The following is a 17,741-nucleotide window of genomic DNA, read 5'->3' as shown; positions in this document are numbered from 1 at the left end:
TCCCATTCTGTAGGTTGCCTGTTCACTCTGATGGTAGTTTCTTTTGCTGTGCAGAAGCTCTTTAGTTTAATTAGATCCCATTTGTCAATTTTGGCTTTTGTTGCCATTGCTTTTGGTGTTTTAGACATGAAATCCTTACCCATGCCTATGTCCTGAACGGTATTGCCTAGGTTTTCTTCTAGGGTTTTTATGGTTTTAGGTCTAACATGTAAGTCTTTAATCCATCTTGAATTAATTTTTGTATAAAGTGTAAGGAAGGGATCCCATTTCAGCTTTCTCCATATGGCTAGCCAGTTTTCCCAGCACCATTTCTTAAATAGGGATTCCTTTCCCCATTTCTTGTTTTTGTCAGGTTTGTCAAAGATCAGACAGTTGTAGATATGCGGCTCTACATATTTATTTCTGAGGGAGGGCTCTGTTCTGTTCCATTCGTCTATATCTCTGTTTTGGTACCAGTACCATGTTGTTTTGATTACTGTAGTCTTGTAGTACAGTTTCAAGTCAGGTGGCGTGATGCCTCCAGCTTTGTTCTTTTGGCTTAGGATTGACTTGGCAATGCAAGTCTATATCTCTGTTTTGGTACCAGTACCATGTTGTTTTGATTACCGTAGTCTTGTAGTATAGTTTGAAGTCAGGTAGCGTGATGCCTCCAGCTTTGTTCTTTTGGCTTAGGATTGACTGGGCAATGCAGGCTCTTTTTTGGTTCCAAAATCAATGTACAAAACTCACAAGCATTCTTATACACCAATAACAGACAAACAGAGAGCCAAATCATGAGTGAACTCCCATTCACAATTGCTTCAAAGAGAGTAATATACCTAGGAATCCAACTTACAAGGGACGTGAAGGACCTCTTCAAGGAGAACTACAAAGCAGTGCTCAATGAAATAAAAGAGGACAAAAACAAATGGAAGAACCTTCCATGCTCATGGGTAGGAAGAATCAATATCGTGAAAATGGCCATTCTGCCCAAGGTAATTTATAGATTCAATGCCATCCCCATCAAGCTACCAATGACTCTCTTCAAAGAATTGGAAAAAACTACTTTAAAGTTCATATGGAACAACTTTCATGTCGGTGGAATCACTTTGTTTTCCCCTGTTGAAAAAATTCCTCAATGTGTAACTAAGTCCTCTAGTCCAGCAGAGCCAAAAGTTGGCTTCTTGACGCACAGTTTGCTTCTTGAGCATAAGAAGCAACATTTTGTTACTAGATACCCAAGAGTAATAGTGAGAGAAGGCCCGCATATTGCCTCCTTCATTCTTGAAGTCATAAATGTGGCTATGGGAGAAATGGTTCCATATACTTGAGGCCGGGATTCAGCTTTGCCACTTTCTAGATTGTTAGCTAGGCCACACAAGGTGCTGCCACAAAGCTGCAACTACAATTCAGGCTTTAAAAGGTCCTCCAATGTTGTATTGAGCCAGCCATTTCAGGATGTTGAAGAACATCACAAGACTAGTGAAACACATTAGCATGAGCCCATTCCCATACTTCGTTTCCTGTAAAGTGAGTTTGATGTTTAAAACTGGTGCAGTGTGGAATACCACGATGGTGGATACAGCCTTTCCTAATACCACAGTATTGATTTCCTTGAAGTTCCGTGGGTGGGAATGAAAATCCATATGCAGAATAAGTGTCTATTTGAGCAAGATCAAAGTGATACCCCTTCAACTGTGGAAGCAGACCCAAGTAATCACAGTGCTACCTGGAAGCTGACTGACCACTCTGGGACATGATGCCATATTGGGGACTCAGTGCTGGTCTCTGCTGCTGTCAGATTGAATAGTGTGCAGTGGCTGTAGTGAGATGGACCTGGTAAATGAACGTTCATGTTGCCAAACCCGTAAATAATCTTTATCTCAGCCACCATAATCATGATGCACCATTACTGCTTAGAAGATAGAGGGGTGCACCCAAGTAGGTATGGAGGTGTCTCACGTAGCTTAGAGTGGCCTCAGCCAAGACCGCAAGTATACGGCTACCTCAGTTCCACAACTTTAAGAAGTTAGACCTGCCCGTAACCCAAATGAGCTTGAAAACAGTTTCTCTCTGAGTCCTCAGTTAGTCAGCAGCCTGGTTGATACCCTAAGTTTGATTTTGTGAGATCCTAAGCGGAGAAACCAATCCAGGCTGCATGGATTTCTGATCTACAGAACTGCTTATATATTTGTGTTGTTTTAAGCTGCGGAATCGGGGACAATTTCTTTTGCATTAGTAACAAACTTAATAGATGTGGTGCCTGTATATTCTGAAGTAACAAATGAAAATCAGGCGTGATGTTTTTTATTTTCTAGTCAACTGGTCACAGGGAACTCCACATGAGACCACAGGTGCAGGATTAGGGAAGCTTCTCTTTTTCTGGGCCCCGGTCCATGCTAGCAGGGTTTCAGGCACTTGTCAATGGGTCACGGTACTGCACAACATTTAGGTATATGCTAAAACAAGCATCTATTATGCAACTCGTTTCATGTTCCTTATTTAGTGGTAAGAAAGGCAAGATGTAAGAACTTACGGTTCACCTTATATCCACCATCTTGACATGCCAGACTACCAGATTGTTAAACGCTTCACTCAGTTAGAAGGCCCCTGATTTTGTGTGAGAATTATTTCTCACATAATGTCTTGCAAGTGTGTTGTTACTGTGTCTGGATTAGTTGCTACCTCCTTTTCAGTCAGCATAATGTCATCACTGCAAAGAATGGTGTCACGTCTGGTTTAAGAGAAAGGTGGCCATTTTCCCTAAGAACTCGTTTAGGATATAAACCTAGAGAGTTGATATAAGCTTGAAATAGGAAATGATAGTACATTGCTGTCCTTCCTAGCTGAATCGAAACTCTGGTTTATGACAATTACTGAAAGAAAGCAAAACATTCACCTGATCAATATTGTATATCAGGTTCCGAGGGATGTCACAGTTGCTGACACAACAAAACCACCTGTAGTACAGCAGCTGCAGTTGGAACAACAATTTGATTATGTTTATGGTGCAATCTCGGCTCACTGCAACCTCCACCTCCGGGGTTCAAGCAGTTCTCTTGCCTCAGCCTCCTTGTGTAGCTGGGACTATAGAAAAGCATTATCACCCCTGGCTAATTGTTTGTATTTCTTAGTAGAGACAGGGTTTCACCATGTTGGCCAGGCTAGTCTCAAACTCCTGACCTCAAGTGATATGCCCACCTCAGACTCCCAAAGTGCAAGTGCGAGCCACTGCGCAGGGCCCTGGCTATTTTTTGTATTTTTGGTAGAGATGTGGTTTCGCCACGTTGGCCGGCCTCGTCTGGAACTCCTGACCTCAAGCGATCCACCCACTTCTGCCTCCCAAATCCTGGGATTACAGGCATGAGCCACTGTGTCCGGCGAAAACTTCACTTTTAAGTGAAACGCAGAAGCAAAATCCGATAATCAGAAAATGAGATACTGCATGTTCTCATTCATATGTGGGAGCTGAATAATGGGTACACATGAACATAAAGGTAGAAACCATTGACTCTGAGGACTCCAAAATGGAGGTAGAGGGGAGGGAGGGAGCGGGTCGGAGGGTTGAAAAACTACCTATTGGATACTCTCTTCACTATTTGGGTGATGGGTTCACTAGAAGCCCAAACCCCGGCATTATGCAGTTATATCCAAGTGAGAAATCTGTACGTGTACCCTTCTGGCATCTCTAATTTTAAAAAGGTTGAAAAAGAAAGCTTCAGTTTTAAATCTTAACCAAATATACATGAAAAGGATTACTATACTTGGACACCTTTACAGGTTTCTATGTTAGTTTTTGGTATTAAAGCAGAAACCTGTTCCTCGACCACTTTATTAATTGTATATCCTCTTTGTACAAACATCCAAAATAGAAGACTGTCACTTTTGGTTCTGTAACTGTGATTCTTGACTGCAGTCTTCTACAGCTTCTACAGAATTAATGGTCCCTAGTATCTGCCATTCTCCAATTGCCCTGGGTTGTGAAATCGCTGCCGTAGTAAACATTTCACTGATAATTAGAGTTTCTGGAAACATGCAGGGCTCGTTATTTCAGAGTGACTCCATTTGGGCATTCTGGTGGATGGCCTACAGGTTTTCTTGCAGAGTATACTGGAGTCTCCAGAATGAATAACTCTAGGGACTTGAGGAACTAGCACTTTCCAGAATTTTGGAAGCCAAGATACAAATATTGGTTTTCTCAAAAGCAATGCAAGTGGAAAGGAAAATCCGTATCTAGACTAAATGTCTGTTCAGGTAAAAAGAAAGCACTTCTCTTCTTATAATAGAAGTGATCTATTGTAATCCACATACCAACTAGTGGCTGGCAGATCATTCTGGAGTCTGGTGCCGAATTGGGGGCTTAGTGTTGGTCTCCATTCCTGGAAGATCGTTCACTCAGCAATGACTGTAGCCAGGTTTGCCATGGTGAGTGGAAGTCCATGCTACTGCGCATAATCTCCATCCTTGACAGTTTGACCACTTTGTTTGTTGAGCCCGTAAGATTGTGACACAAGTGTTGGGGAAAGAGGCTGATTAATACCTAGATAATAAGTACCTTATCCATCTGATTATTAAAATTCTGCTCTGCTGAGGATACCCTTTGCTGAGAACTCTCATGAGACCCCAATATCTTCACATTGTATGTCCGTTTGGACAGGCCTGTCCACATATTTCTTTTTCTCAGATCTTCTTGTCACACATTTTTAATCATGTGTTCTCAAAGTCCCTGACAATTCAGCGAATGAGTGGGACACAGCCTATGCATGATACATATGTACACATCTGGATATGCCTCCTCCAAGAAGGTGCACTGCTCAAAGTTCTTCCCTCTGGGAGGATTTCCCTTCATCACTGTCCTTCAGGGCTGTCCCAGTCAGGACTGTCGTATGCAGCTGTCCACTTGTGGCTTGTGTGGTAGGCAGGATTCTAATTAAGCCCCAGCAAGATTCCAGTCTCATGGTTATTCAATCAAATACTCCTATGAGTACTGCTCTGGTGGGATTTTTTTAATGTAAAAAATGAGTATTTTATTTTAATAGCACTAGAGGAAACAGACAAAACAACTATGTTCCTACATCGAAGTGAAAACAATGTTTAAGCTTTCTTATCAATCAAATATATTCCAAAAGAAAATGTGTTCTATGAAGGTTCTGAAGCACAGGCAAATATTAACACAATAGGCTAAGAAGCTGTAATACTGAATATGAATCTCTTCTAACAGGGTACTTAACAAACATAATTTTAATTTTAATTTTAATTAATTAATTTATTTTGAGACGGACTCTCCCTTTGTCCCCCAGTGACAATGGATCTCTGCTTCTTTGGAGTGCAGTGACGTGATCTCTGCTCACTGAAGCTTGCACCTCTCAGGTTCAAGTGATTCTCTTGCCTCTGCTGCCCTAGTAGCAGGGAGTACAGGTGCCCACCACGGTGCCTGGCTATATTTTTTAATTTTAATTTTAATTTTTTTACAAACATAACTTTTGAATTACAAAACCAGTGAAGTAATCCCTTCCAAATAATTGTGTCAGTAGTGAAACTGCTTGTTCCGTTAAAACTCTAAAAATTTCGCTGTAATATTTTTTACCACTATGGACAATTCAAGTAAATTTTGCTTCACTTAAAATAAGTTGTGAAAGTGGAAAAATGGGCCGGGCGTGGTGGCTCACCCCTGTAATCCCAGGACTTTGGGAGGCCAAGGCAGATGAATCACTTAAAGTCAGGAGTTTGAGACCAGCCTGGCGAACATTGTGAAACACCGTCTCTACTAAAAATACAAATATTAGCCGGGCATGGTGGTGCATGCCTGTAATCCCAGCTTCTCAGGAGGCTGAGGAAGGAGAATCGCTTGAACCTGGGAGGCACAGTTTGCAGTGAGCCGAGATCATGCCACTGCACTCCAGCCTGGGTGACAGAGCCAGACTGTCTCAAAAAAAATAAAAAAGGTGGAAAAATATACAAAGTTCCAGATTAAAATGATTAATAGATGCAATATAATAAGGTTTCCCCTCCTTTCTTTTTTTCTTTCTTTCTTTCTTTTTTATTTTTTCTTTTTTTGTTTTTTTTTGTTTTGTTTTGTAGACAGTCTCACTCTGTCACCCAGGCTATAGTGCAATGGTGTGAACAAAGGTCAATGCAGCCTCAACCTCCTGGTGTCAAGCCTCCCAAGCAGCTGGGACCACAGTTATACGCTCAGCTAATTTTTGTATTTTGTGTAAAGACAGGGTTTCACCATGCTGCCCAGGCTGCTCTTGAACTCCTGGGCTCAAGGAATCCACCCATCTTGGTCTCCCAAATTGCTGGGATTACAGACGTGAGCCACCGCACTGGGGCCCTCATTTTTCTTATCAATTAACAATAATGGTTACCTTTAACAGATAGAGGTTGACTTTATTTATTTGTATTGATTGATTGATTTTTATTTTTAGACAGAGTCTCACTCTGTTACCCAGGCTGGAGTGCAGTGGCATGATCTCAGCTCACTGCAAATTCTGCCTGCCCGGTTCAAGCGATTCTCCAGCCTCAGCCTCCCAAGTGGGATTATAGGTGCATGCCACTACGCCCGGTAATTTTCTGTATTTTTAGTAGAGACGGGATTCACCATGTTGGTCACACAGACTGGTCTCGAACTCCTGACCTCAGGTGGTCCAGCCCCTTCGGCCTCCCAAAGTGCTGAGATTACAGGCTTGAGCCACTGTGGCGGGTCAGGGTTGATTTTAAAACACAACCCCCTGAAATGAAAATTTCAGTTTGTTGTTGTTGTTTTTCTTTTTGTTTTCTTTTCTTTCTTTCTTTCTTTTTTTTTTTTTTCTGAGATGGGGTCTCCTCTACCGCCTGGGCTGGAGTGCGGTGGCTCACTGCTACCTCCGCCTCCCGGGTTCAAGCGATCCTCCCACCTCAACTTCCCGAGTAGTTGGGACCACAGGCGCGAGGCCACCAGGCCCGGCTCATTTGTGTGTTTCTTTCTTTCTTTCTTTCTTTCTTTTTCTTTTTTTTTTTTTTTTTTTTGATTGGTTGGTTGCTTTGTAGAGCCGGGGTCTCACTATGTTACCCAGGCGATTTCATCCCGCTGTGTGAGAAGGTTCTGTATTCCTCTGCGTATGTTGCTGTGCAGTTGTTACTGAAGGTCGCCTGTAGAGGGCGCCAGAGTCAACGAAGGGGAAGGCTGCGCTTCCAGGTTCTCTGGGGCACGAGGCTTCTCCTCAGGACTCTGGCGCCCCCAACAGGTTCCCAGTGTTCGGTTGGGGCAGGCACGCTGTGGCTGGCTACTTCCCTTCCTTCCATCCCCCTTGGGCCAAACGGGATCAGTGCTTCTGGTGAGACGCTTCCCCATGCACATCACTCCCAGGTGCCCTAGGGGGCACATTTCCCACAACTCCCAGAGGGCAGGTTTCTAGAAAGTGCCACCAGTGGGGAGGCGCCACAACTTCACTGCCATTTTGTGAGGTGCCGCCGTCTCTCCTCCAGCAAGGTCAGGACTTCAGGACCGTGAGTGGGCAGTTTTTCCCTGGATGCTTTAATTTCGCCCTGGAAAGTGTCCTTTTTCCTCAGGAAGAGTCTTTTCTGTGGTGTTCTCTGTCCGGTGTGTGGGAGGGCTCCCTTGGGGAAGTGGCTCAGCTCTGGGGACACCGCCATGGGCGCCTGTGTCAGCCGCGGGGGAGCGTTTTCCTTGGGCACCCCGTCTAGGCTATATTGTGGGGCCGGGGGCTTTTCTTGGGGGCTCCCTCTCGGTGATGGAAAAGGCGACTTTTCCTGCTGAAATGACCTGAGCCCGGGGGGTGGGGGCCATGCCTTCGTTGCCTGTGTTGGCCTCTGGTGGGGCGGTGTTTCTTTCCCGCTCAGTCGCTGTCCTGAGGGGGGACTCTGCCCTGGGGACACTATCTGTGCTCATGGAACGTGGTGGGGGTGGCTGTGCCCCGGACACATGACCGTAGCCCTGTAGGGTCACTGTCGGGGGCTTTATCTCAACCTCTGATGGACCCTTCCTTGCGTGCTGATGTCGGCCGTGAGGCGCATTTGTCCTCGGATGTCGCTTGCTCTCACCTAGAATGTGTTGGCTTTTCTTTGGTTCTGCTTATCCCCATTGTGGACGCTTACTGGATGCTTTCTCTTGGTGCTGGGTTTTTAAAATTATCATCTGTAGGTGCTCTCTCCCGGTGCTGCGGGGGAAAGGGGTAACGTTCCTTGGATTCTCTAAGCCTATGTTGGTACTCGGGGAGCTCTGTGTCAGCCATGAAGGAGGCCACGTGACCTTGGGAACTCTGTCTCGACCCAGGTTGGGGTGCTTTTCCTCGCTTGGTTGATCTCAATTCTGAAGGAACTCTTTCCCGGGATTCTATCTGATCTTTCAGCCACAGCCTCAGGTGTATTTGTGGGAATGGGAGTCCAGAAATATTCGAAGGTTCCAGCTGTGCCACATTCGAACAGTCGCCGTACAGTTAGTCTTTCATTCCAGCCACTCTGATGGGGTGTGCAGTGATCTCTCCTTATGTCTACACTCGCATTTCTCTGCTGATTAATGAGATCGAGCACCTTTTTAAAAAAGTGTTTTTATTTATTGATTTTTGTTTGTCTTTTGAGACGGGGTCTCCCTCTGTCACCCAGACTGGATTGCAGTGCCACCGCACCCAGCTATTTATTGTTTTCTTTTTTTGTTTTTCCACCATTTTATGTGTTTATTGGTCATTTAACTATGTCTTTTATGAAGTTCCTTTTCAGGTATTTTCTCCCAGCTTTTACTGAGATGTTTATATTTTAAAAATGGATTTGCGGTTTCCATATATTCTGTATTTGAGTTATACGCACAGGCACACAGGCGTATATGTACGTATATAAAAATACATATATAATTTTAGTATCTTCTATAAATCTTTTTTGCTTTTACACGATCTGAGTAATGTGTTTTAGATGAACAGATTCTCTTAATTTTATTAATCAGTGTATTATTTATAGATAGTGCTTTTTATTATTTTAAGAAACATCTTTGCCTCACCCATTGCCATTACGATAATATTCCTTTTTTTAAAATTATACTCTAAGTTCTGGGACACATGTGCAGAACGTGCAGGTTTGTTACATAGGAAGACACACACCATGGTGGTTTGCTGCACCCATCGACCCGTCTCTACATTAGGTATTTCTCTAATGCTATCCCTCCCCTAGCCCCCCACCCCCTGACAGGCCCCACTGTGTGATGTTCTCCTCCCTGCATCCAAGTGTTCTCATTGTTCAACTCCCACTTATGAGTGAGAACATGTGGTGTTTGGTTTTCTGTTCCTGTGTTAGCTTGCTGACACATGTCCCTTCAAAGGACATGAACTCATTCTTTTTTATGGCTGCATAGTATTCCGTGGTGTATATGTACCACATTTTCTTTATCCAGCGTCGTGGAAGGCACCCGTAATCACAGCTACTCAGGAGGCTAAGGCAGGAGAATTGCTTGAACCCGGGAGGTGGAGGTTGCAATGAGCAGAGACTGTGCCACTCCACTCCAGCCTGGGTGACAGAGCGAGGCTCCGACTCAAAAAAAAAATAATGTCTTCCAATGCATGGAAATAATATTTTTCTCCATTTACTGCAGTCTTGAATTTCTCTGAGTGATGTTTTATAATTTTTGTGAAGTACTCTGGCACATCTTGATTAGACTTATTCCTAAATATTTGATGTTTTTGGAACTGTTTTTAATGACATTTGAAATCTCATATTCTAATTATGTGTTGCTATTAATTATACAGAAATGCAGTGGTTTTCATTATATCTAGTATGTTGACTAAATTTGCTTATTAACCATAATGATTTTATTCTTCTGCATTTTTCTATGCACAGAACAATGTCATCTGTGGATAATGACATTTTTATTTCTTTCCAAATTTTAAACTTATTATATTTTCCTGATGCTATGGCACTTTTTAGAACCTCCAGTAAATTGTTGAATGGACAGTGGACATCTTTGTCTTGTTTTCAAACTCAGGGAGTAAATACTGATATGTCACTATAAAGTATGGCATTTACAATTTTTTTGTACATATGCTAACCAGAATAAGAAAGTTGCCTTTTTTCTAAGTTGGTGATAGTTTTTATCACAAATGGACTTTAAACATTGACCCATGTATGAAAATGATCATGTGGTGTTTCCCTGTTTTGTTGTTGTTGTTGTTGTTGTTGTTAATGTGGTGCACTACATTTATTGATATTCAAATGTTGCCTTTCTGCAGTATACTCCACCATGGCTGATGTATGTCCTTTTTAAGTACTAGTACATTTTATTTGCTCACCCTTAGTTTGGAATTTTTGTATCTAAGTTCAGGGGTGATCTTGGCTTGTATTTTTGGCTTGATCTTGTTGTTTTTCTTGCTTCTAAAGTCCTTGACAGATGTTGTTATCAGTTTTGTATCAATCTTCTAATAAGGGTTCCTAATAAGGGTTAATACAGATTGGTTTACACATCTATTTGAATATATAAGCATAAATACTTATATATTAAATATATATCATGTATAATATAAAATTTAAAATATAATGTATAATAAGGGTTAATATGGATTGGCTTATACATCTATTTTTTCTAATAAGGGTTAATACAGATTGGCTTATACATCTTCAAATAGGTAATAATGTTTTTATCTGTTTTTGGTTGATGACAGCTGCTTATTCCGCAAGCATTCTGATTGATTTGGTTATACCATCTTTCTTCTGTTTTACTTAGTGTACATTAAAATTAAGTTTCTCTTCCTGAGAACAGAGTGTTTGTTGAGACTTGGTAAATCTTGGCTCATGATTAAAAGTGAAATTAATGATTCAAAGTCTTGGTTGTATACACATATGCAGATTTTGCCATTTTGTGATTGTTAGATGTTTGTCGTGAATGGAGTATGTTCATTGATGTTTTTCAGGAAACAATGACTGATAAAACAGAGAAGGTGTCTGTAGATCCTGAAACCGTGTTTAAACGTCCCAGGGAGTGTGACAGTCCTTCATATCAGAAAAGGCAGAGGATGGCCCTGTTGGCAAGGAAACAAGGAGCAGGAGACAGTCTTATTGCAGGCTCTGCCATGTCCAAAGAAAAGAGTAAGTAAGCCTGTCCTCACCTCCTCTTCATGCTGTATCCAGTGCAGTCAGCCTCCTGCCTCATCCCCTCCAGAGAAACTGTCCTTGACAAGGTCAACAATTTCGACTGACATTGCCATTAATTTCTCAGCAGCATTTGACAGTTCTTCACTCACTTCTTCATGAAAACCTTCTAGGATTTCCATTTCCCACAATCTTTTTTTTTTAATTTTTTGTCCTGATTGGTGAATCTCTATCATTTTTTTCTTGAGACGGTGTTTCGCTCTTCTCAGCCAGGCTGGAGTGCAGTGGCGCGATCTCGGCTGACTGAAATCTCCGTCTCCTGGTTTCAAGTGATTCTTCTGCTGCAGCCTCTCGAGTAGCGGGATTACAACCACCAGCCACCACACCCAGCTAATTTTTGTAATTTTAGTAGAGATGGGGTTTCGCCATGTCGGCCAGGCTGGTCTCGAACTCCTCACCTCAGGTGATCCACCCACCTCAGCCTCCCAAAGTGCTGGGATTACATGCACGAGCCACCGCCCCCGACCCCATCATTGTTTTTTTCTACATTTCTTTTTCTTCTCGTCTCTAAATACTGTAAAAACTTCCTGAACCCCAGCCTCTCTCTCTCTCCTTCTATTCCACTCTGCCACGATCAATCACTGGGCTCCTGTGATACCTCCATGTTTCCCGTTATTTCCCACATCAAACACATACCCTCCAAACCTGCAGCCGGGTCATGATGTTGGCATGTAAATCACGTGATGCCAGGTCGCTCCTGAACACCCATCCTCAACACTCCTAAGCACTCAGAACCGACTGTGAAGCAGCTTTGGTCTGCGAGGTTCCGCGTGGCCTGGCCTCCGTCACCCTCTCCTAACACGGGCCCCATCATCTCCTGACTCTCTCTCCTACTGTCCTTCACCCCGTAGTGCCCGGTCCATCCCCACTCCAGCCCATATCCTTGGCCTCACCGCAACCTGGAACTCCCCCTCTGCCTCTGCGCAGGCAGCTCTGCTTCTTCCTTCAAGCCCTGCCCAAGGGTACCTCCACAGAAGGCTCTGCCCAACCAGCAGCAGCTCCTGGGGCTACCTCTGCTGCTGTTGCCCACAGGCCTGTGGACTGCTTCCTTACCACTAGCCCAACACTGTATGTTTCATTTGCTCATTGTGCACATACTGTCTGACCGCCCCGTGAGGTTGTGAGCTCCACAAGGGCAGGGAACGTTGCTCTCTGGGCTGTTTACTGCTGATCCCCAGCTACTGGCACGCTGCCTGCCACAGACGATGAATAAATGAGAGGTGGCAGACCTGGAGTGAAAAGAAGGTCACTTTTGTGAGACAGAAAGGAAGGATGAGGAAAATCATACACTAAAAGGGACTTTTTGGTGATGGAGTGCGCATAGAACTTTCAGCAGTAATAGCCGCCTCTATTTTCTCAGAATATGTTTGACATAACAGGAGACCGGTTGAGTTGTATCCCAGTTGTCTGGGTTCCAGCTCAGTAAAGCATGGCAGTTTGTAAGTGAATTTGAGAAATCATGATATCAAGTGAGACTTGCTGCTTTCAACTTGTAAAGCATAACAAGCTGAAACTATCCCATGAGTACCAGGGATCTGTGAATGTTGCTTTAGAGTTGTACTGTCTTACTTGGTTTCCATATCTATTCATAGGGCCAGAAAATAAGAGGTGGTTTTATTGTATTATGTGTCCTGGCCTCAGTTTGTGAGGCCTGGGATTTCTCCCTGGTGTATCCTCCCATTTATGAAATAAACAATTCCCTAGAAACTGAGGAGCACATAGATGTACCCAGAGGGGTGATGAAACACACATATCTCACAGCCCAACTTCTCAGTTTGGTTTCCAGATCTGTCATTCATGAGGTCTATATGGAGGGGAAAGAAAGTGGTCAAACTCCAACTGATGGCTTTTACTCAAAATTTGTTTCACCAGAGCTTATGACAGGAGGTGCTCTTCCACCCAGCCAATTGGATTATCAGATTGATGACTTCACTGGTTTCAGCAAAGATGGGATGATGCAGAAACCTGGTAGCAATGCACCTGTGGGAGGAAACGTTACCAGCAGTTTCTCTGGAGATGACCTGGAATGCAGAGAAACAGTCCCTTTTCCTAAAAGCCAAGAAGAAATTAATGCTGATATAAAATGTCAAGTGGTGAAGGAAATCCGATGCATTGGACGAAGTAAGTAGTGTAAGAATGTCTGTTTTATAAAACTGTAGGAAGTCACTCTTTCTATGATTCAGAAGATATCCATGTTACCTCTTGAGGCTCATTCTTTGCCAGAGTTGAGATTGCACATAATTTATGGTGGTTCCTCTTTTCTTTGACTAAAGCATAGTACATTTTTTCTTTTTCTTTTCTTACTTGGTTATGGTTAAAGGAGTTACATTCGTATGTATGTGCAGGTGTCTTTTTTATTATTTAGGTTTTGTATGTGCAGGTATCTTGAATTAAGCATTTAAAACATTTTAGCCTCTGAAGCAGGATTGCTAAGGTGTAGATTCACTTCTATTCTTCTTTATATTTGATAATACTGAAGTTTTTTTTAAACATCTTCAGAATATGAAAAAATCTTCAAAATGCTTGAAGGAGTGCAAGGACCTACTGAAGTCAGGAAACGATTTTTTGAATCCATCGTCAAGGAAGCAGCAAGGTGGGTAGAAATAGGAACTGTCCAAGTCCAATTTCTTTAAGCACTTGGGCTCAATAGAGTACTGGGGGTGAGTGTGGGGGAACAGCCCCTGCCTTGCGTTTCTCAAACCCTGGTCCTCACTCATAGTTATGGCTGTCTCCACAGTTACTTAGGCTAATGTTATCTGAATCTAACTCATTCTTCGAATACTATGGAGACTTCCATTCTCACCATAGTCCGAGGTGCGCATTGTCCCTCAATTGACACTCTTTGTATTTGCTAGACTACCTCTTTTTAAAAAATTTGTGTAGGTATGTAGCAGATGCATATATTTCTGGGGTATATGAGATATTGTGATACAGACAACAATGTGTAATAATCACATCAAGGTAAGTGGGGTTTCCATCACCTCAAGCTTTTATCCTTTGCGTTACAGACAATACAGTTATACTCTTCATTATTTTTAAATGTACAATTAAATTATTACCGACTATAGTCACCCTGTTGGGCTATGAAATACGACATTTTATTTATTCCATACTCCTACCTATTAATCATCCCCACTTCCCACACCCTCCACTCCCACTAACCTTTGTAGCCTCTGGTAACTGTCATTCTAGTCTCTACCTCCATTAGTTCAGTTGTTTTACATTTTTACTCCCCAAAATAAGTGAGAACACGTGAAGTTTGTCTTTCTGTGCCTGGCTTATCTCACTTAACATAAGGACCTTCGGTTCTATCCGTGTTGTTGCAAGTGACTGAATCTCATTCTTTTTTTTAATGGCTGAAGAGTATTCTATGGTGTATATGTACCATATTTTCTTTATCCATTCATCTGTTGGTGGACACTTAGGTTGCTTCCAAATCTTGGCTACTGTGAATGGTGCTGTAACAAACATGGCAGTGCAGATTTCTCTTCAGTACACTGACTTCCTTTCTCTTGGGTATATACCCAGCAGTGGGATTGCTGGGTCATTTGATAGCTGCATTTTTAGTTGTTTGAGGAACCTCCAAACTGTTCTTCATAGTTGTAGTAATTTATGTTCCCACCAACAGTGTATGAAGGTTCCCTTTTCTCCACACCCTTGCCAGCATTTGTTATTGCTGGCTAGACTACCTCTTACCACACAGATACATTTCTATTTCCATGCTGACTGTTACTTCATCTTTCTATCCGTCACAGTGCTTCCTACAGCATAGATTCTTTGGCTATCTTTTGGTTAATGACATGTCTCTTTCTTTTCAGATGTATGAGACGAGACTTTGTTAAGCACCTTAAGAAGAAACTGAAACGTATGATTTGAGAATACTTGTCCCTGGAGGATTACCACACCCCAAATGCATAATCTCGTTAATGATTGAGGAGAGAAAAGGATCAGATTGTTGTTTTCTACGATGGAGCAGGATATTGCTGAAGTCTCCTGGCATATGTTACCGAATCAAATGGCCTTCCAGAGGCTAAGAAATTTCTGTTGGTAAAAGATGTTCTTTTTCCCAAAGCATTTTATTTGAAAGGATAACTTGTGTTTTGGTTATTTTGTATTCCCACCTGTGCTGGTAGATATTATTAACCCATTAGGTAAATACTATTACCGTCGTGGTTTCTGCAGCAGCTCACATTGTTGTAGCTGGTATTTATAACTACCTTCTTTCAGTACCCATTTCACATTCCCTTTGCCCTAAGATAGCATGTCAGTTGGTCATGATGCTTGGCCTGGCAGGATGACTCAAACCTTCATTACAGAAGAGTCTGAACCATTAGATATCCTGCCTGGATGGGGTTGCTGTGATTTTCCATTAACTCTAATCGAAAAACACGGGAGGACTAAGAAGCTCTCTAGACATATCACACGTACTCTTCCTTAGCCCCTGGTGCAGTGGGAACCCGATCTCAATGTTGAAATCTGTATCAGTCAGACTGCAACGAAAAGGCAGACCTAATGGGAGATTTTAATGTGTGTGTGTGTATTTCATACACACACACACATTAAAATACACACACACACACACACACTTTAAAATCTCCCATTATACATGTAATACACATTATACCTGTGTGTGTGTGTGTTGGTAGGGTGTATATATACATACACACACACACTTTATAATCTCCCATTATACATATAATACACATTATACACATTATACATATTATATATATACCCCCATATATATATATATATGCGTGTGTGGGGGGATATATCCATTATATATAATAAAGGTTAAAGGTAGTTCCTAGATAGGATTGGCCTGATACAACAATTTGGAGCTGCAGTAGCAGTCCCTGTAAGGCTGTTGTCTCCAGATATGACTTGCACATTCTATGCTTTTTATTTTATTTTTTTTTAAGACAGAATCTTGCTCTGTTGCCCAGGCTAGAGTGCAGTGACACAATCACAAGTCATTGCAACCTCCACCTTACCCCGGTTCAAGTGATCCTTCTGCTTCAGCCTCCCAAGTAGTTGGGATTACAGGTGCACCACAGGTGCCATCACGCTGCTAATTTTTGTATTTTTAGTGGAGATGGGGTTTTGCCATGTTGTCCAGGCTGGTCTCGAAACCTGGCCTCAATTGATCTGCCCATCTCAGCCTCCCAAGGTGCTAGGATTACAGGCATGAGCCACTGCACCCGGCCCATTCTATGCTTTTTTTTTTTTAATTCATTCATTCATTTATTCAACAAATATTAATGGTGCCAGGTACTTTTCTCTTTTTTTTTTATTGTACTTAAGTTTTAGGGTACATGTGCACAACGTGCAGGTTTGTTACATACGTATACATGTACCAAGTTGGTGTGCTGCACCCATAAACTGGTCATTTAACATTAGGTATATCTCCTAATGCTATGCCTCCCGCCTCCCCACACCCCACAACAGACCCCGGTGTGTGATGTTCCCCTTGCTGTGTCCGTGTGTTCTCATTGTTCAATTCCCACCTATGAGTGAGAACACGCAGTGTTTGGTTTTTTGTCCTTGCGATAGTTTGCTGAGAATGATGATTTCTAGCTTCATCCATGTCCCTACATAGGACATGAGCTGTCGTTTTTCATGGCTGCATAGTATTCCATGGTGTATATGTGCCACATTTTCTTAATCCAGTCTATCATTGTTGGACATTTGGGTTGGTTGCAAGTCTTTGCTATTGTGAATAGTGCCGCAATAAACATATGTGTGCATGTGTGTCTTTATAGCAGCATGATTTATAATCCTTTGGGTATATACCCAGTAATGGGATGGCTGGGTCAAATGGTATTTCTAGTTCTAGATCCCAGAGGAATTGCCACACTGTCTTCCACAATGGTTGATCTAGTTTACAGTCCCACCAACAGTGTAAAAGTGTTCCTATTTCTCCACATCCTCTCCAGCACCTGTTGATTCCTAACTTTTTAATGATTGCCATTCTAACTGCTGTGAGATGGTATCTCAGTGTGGTTTTGATTTGCATTTATCTGATGACCAGTGATGAGGAGCATTTTTTCTCCCATTCTGTAGGTTGCCTGTTCACTCTGATGGTAGTTTCTTTTGCTGTGCAGAAGCTCTTTAGTTTAATTAGATCCCATTTGTCAATTTTGGCTTTTATTGCCATTGCTTTTGGTGTTTTAGTCATGAAGTGCTTGCCCATGCCTGTGTCCTGAATGGTATTGCCTAGCTTTTCTTCTAGGGTTTTTATGGTTTTAGGTCTAAAATGTAAGTCTTTAATCCATCTTGAATTAATTTTTGTATAAGATGTAAGGAAGGGATCCCATTTCAGCTTTCTCCATATGGCTAGCCAGTTTTCCCAGCACCATTTCTTAAATAGGGAATCCTTTCCCCATTGCTTGTTTTTCTCAGGTTTGTCAAAGATCAGGTAGTTGTAGATATGCGGCATTATTTCTGAGGGCTCTGTTCTGTTCCATTGATCTATATCTCTGTTTTGGTACCAGTACCATGCTGCTTTGGTTACTGTAGCCTTGTAGTATAGTTTGAAGTCAGGTAGCGTGATGCCTCCAGCTTTGTTCTTTTGGCTTAGGATTGACTTGGCAATGCGGGCTCATTTTTCATTGCGTATGAACTTTAAAGTA

The 17,741-nt window shown here is 42.3% G+C and overlaps 1 protein-coding gene across 3 annotated transcripts; it reads left to right on the top strand.

Moving 5' to 3' along the window:
• Positions 1 to 7,157: 7,157 nt before the first annotated feature.
• LOC129024537 (cancer/testis antigen family 45 member A10) lies at positions 7,158 to 15,538 on the top strand. 3 transcript variants are annotated; one of them, XM_054471653.1, is made up of 5 exons: positions 7,158 to 7,295; positions 10,872 to 11,046; positions 12,982 to 13,230; positions 13,609 to 13,702; positions 14,928 to 15,538. In XM_054471653.1, the coding sequence occupies exons 2-5, from the start codon at positions 10,878 to 10,880 to the stop codon at positions 14,983 to 14,985; spliced, it is 570 nt and encodes a 189-aa protein (XP_054327628.1). In that variant the 5' UTR covers positions 7,158 to 7,295; positions 10,872 to 10,877; the 3' UTR covers positions 14,986 to 15,538. The 3 variants fall into 3 exon arrangements, with proteins under 3 accessions (XP_054327628.1, XP_054327627.1, XP_054327629.1); XM_054471652.1 differs by having other exon boundaries at positions 7,158 to 7,450; XM_054471654.1 differs by having other exon boundaries at positions 7,158 to 7,467; positions 14,928 to 15,491.
• The last annotated feature ends 2,203 nt before the right edge of the window (positions 15,539 to 17,741 follow it).

Source organism: Pongo pygmaeus, chromosome X (assembly GCF_028885625.2).
Source record: "Pongo pygmaeus isolate AG05252 chromosome X, NHGRI_mPonPyg2-v2.0_pri, whole genome shotgun sequence".
Lineage (NCBI taxonomy): Eukaryota > Metazoa > Chordata > Mammalia > Primates > Hominidae > Pongo > Pongo pygmaeus.
This window is presented reverse-complemented; position numbering and strand designations above follow the sequence as displayed.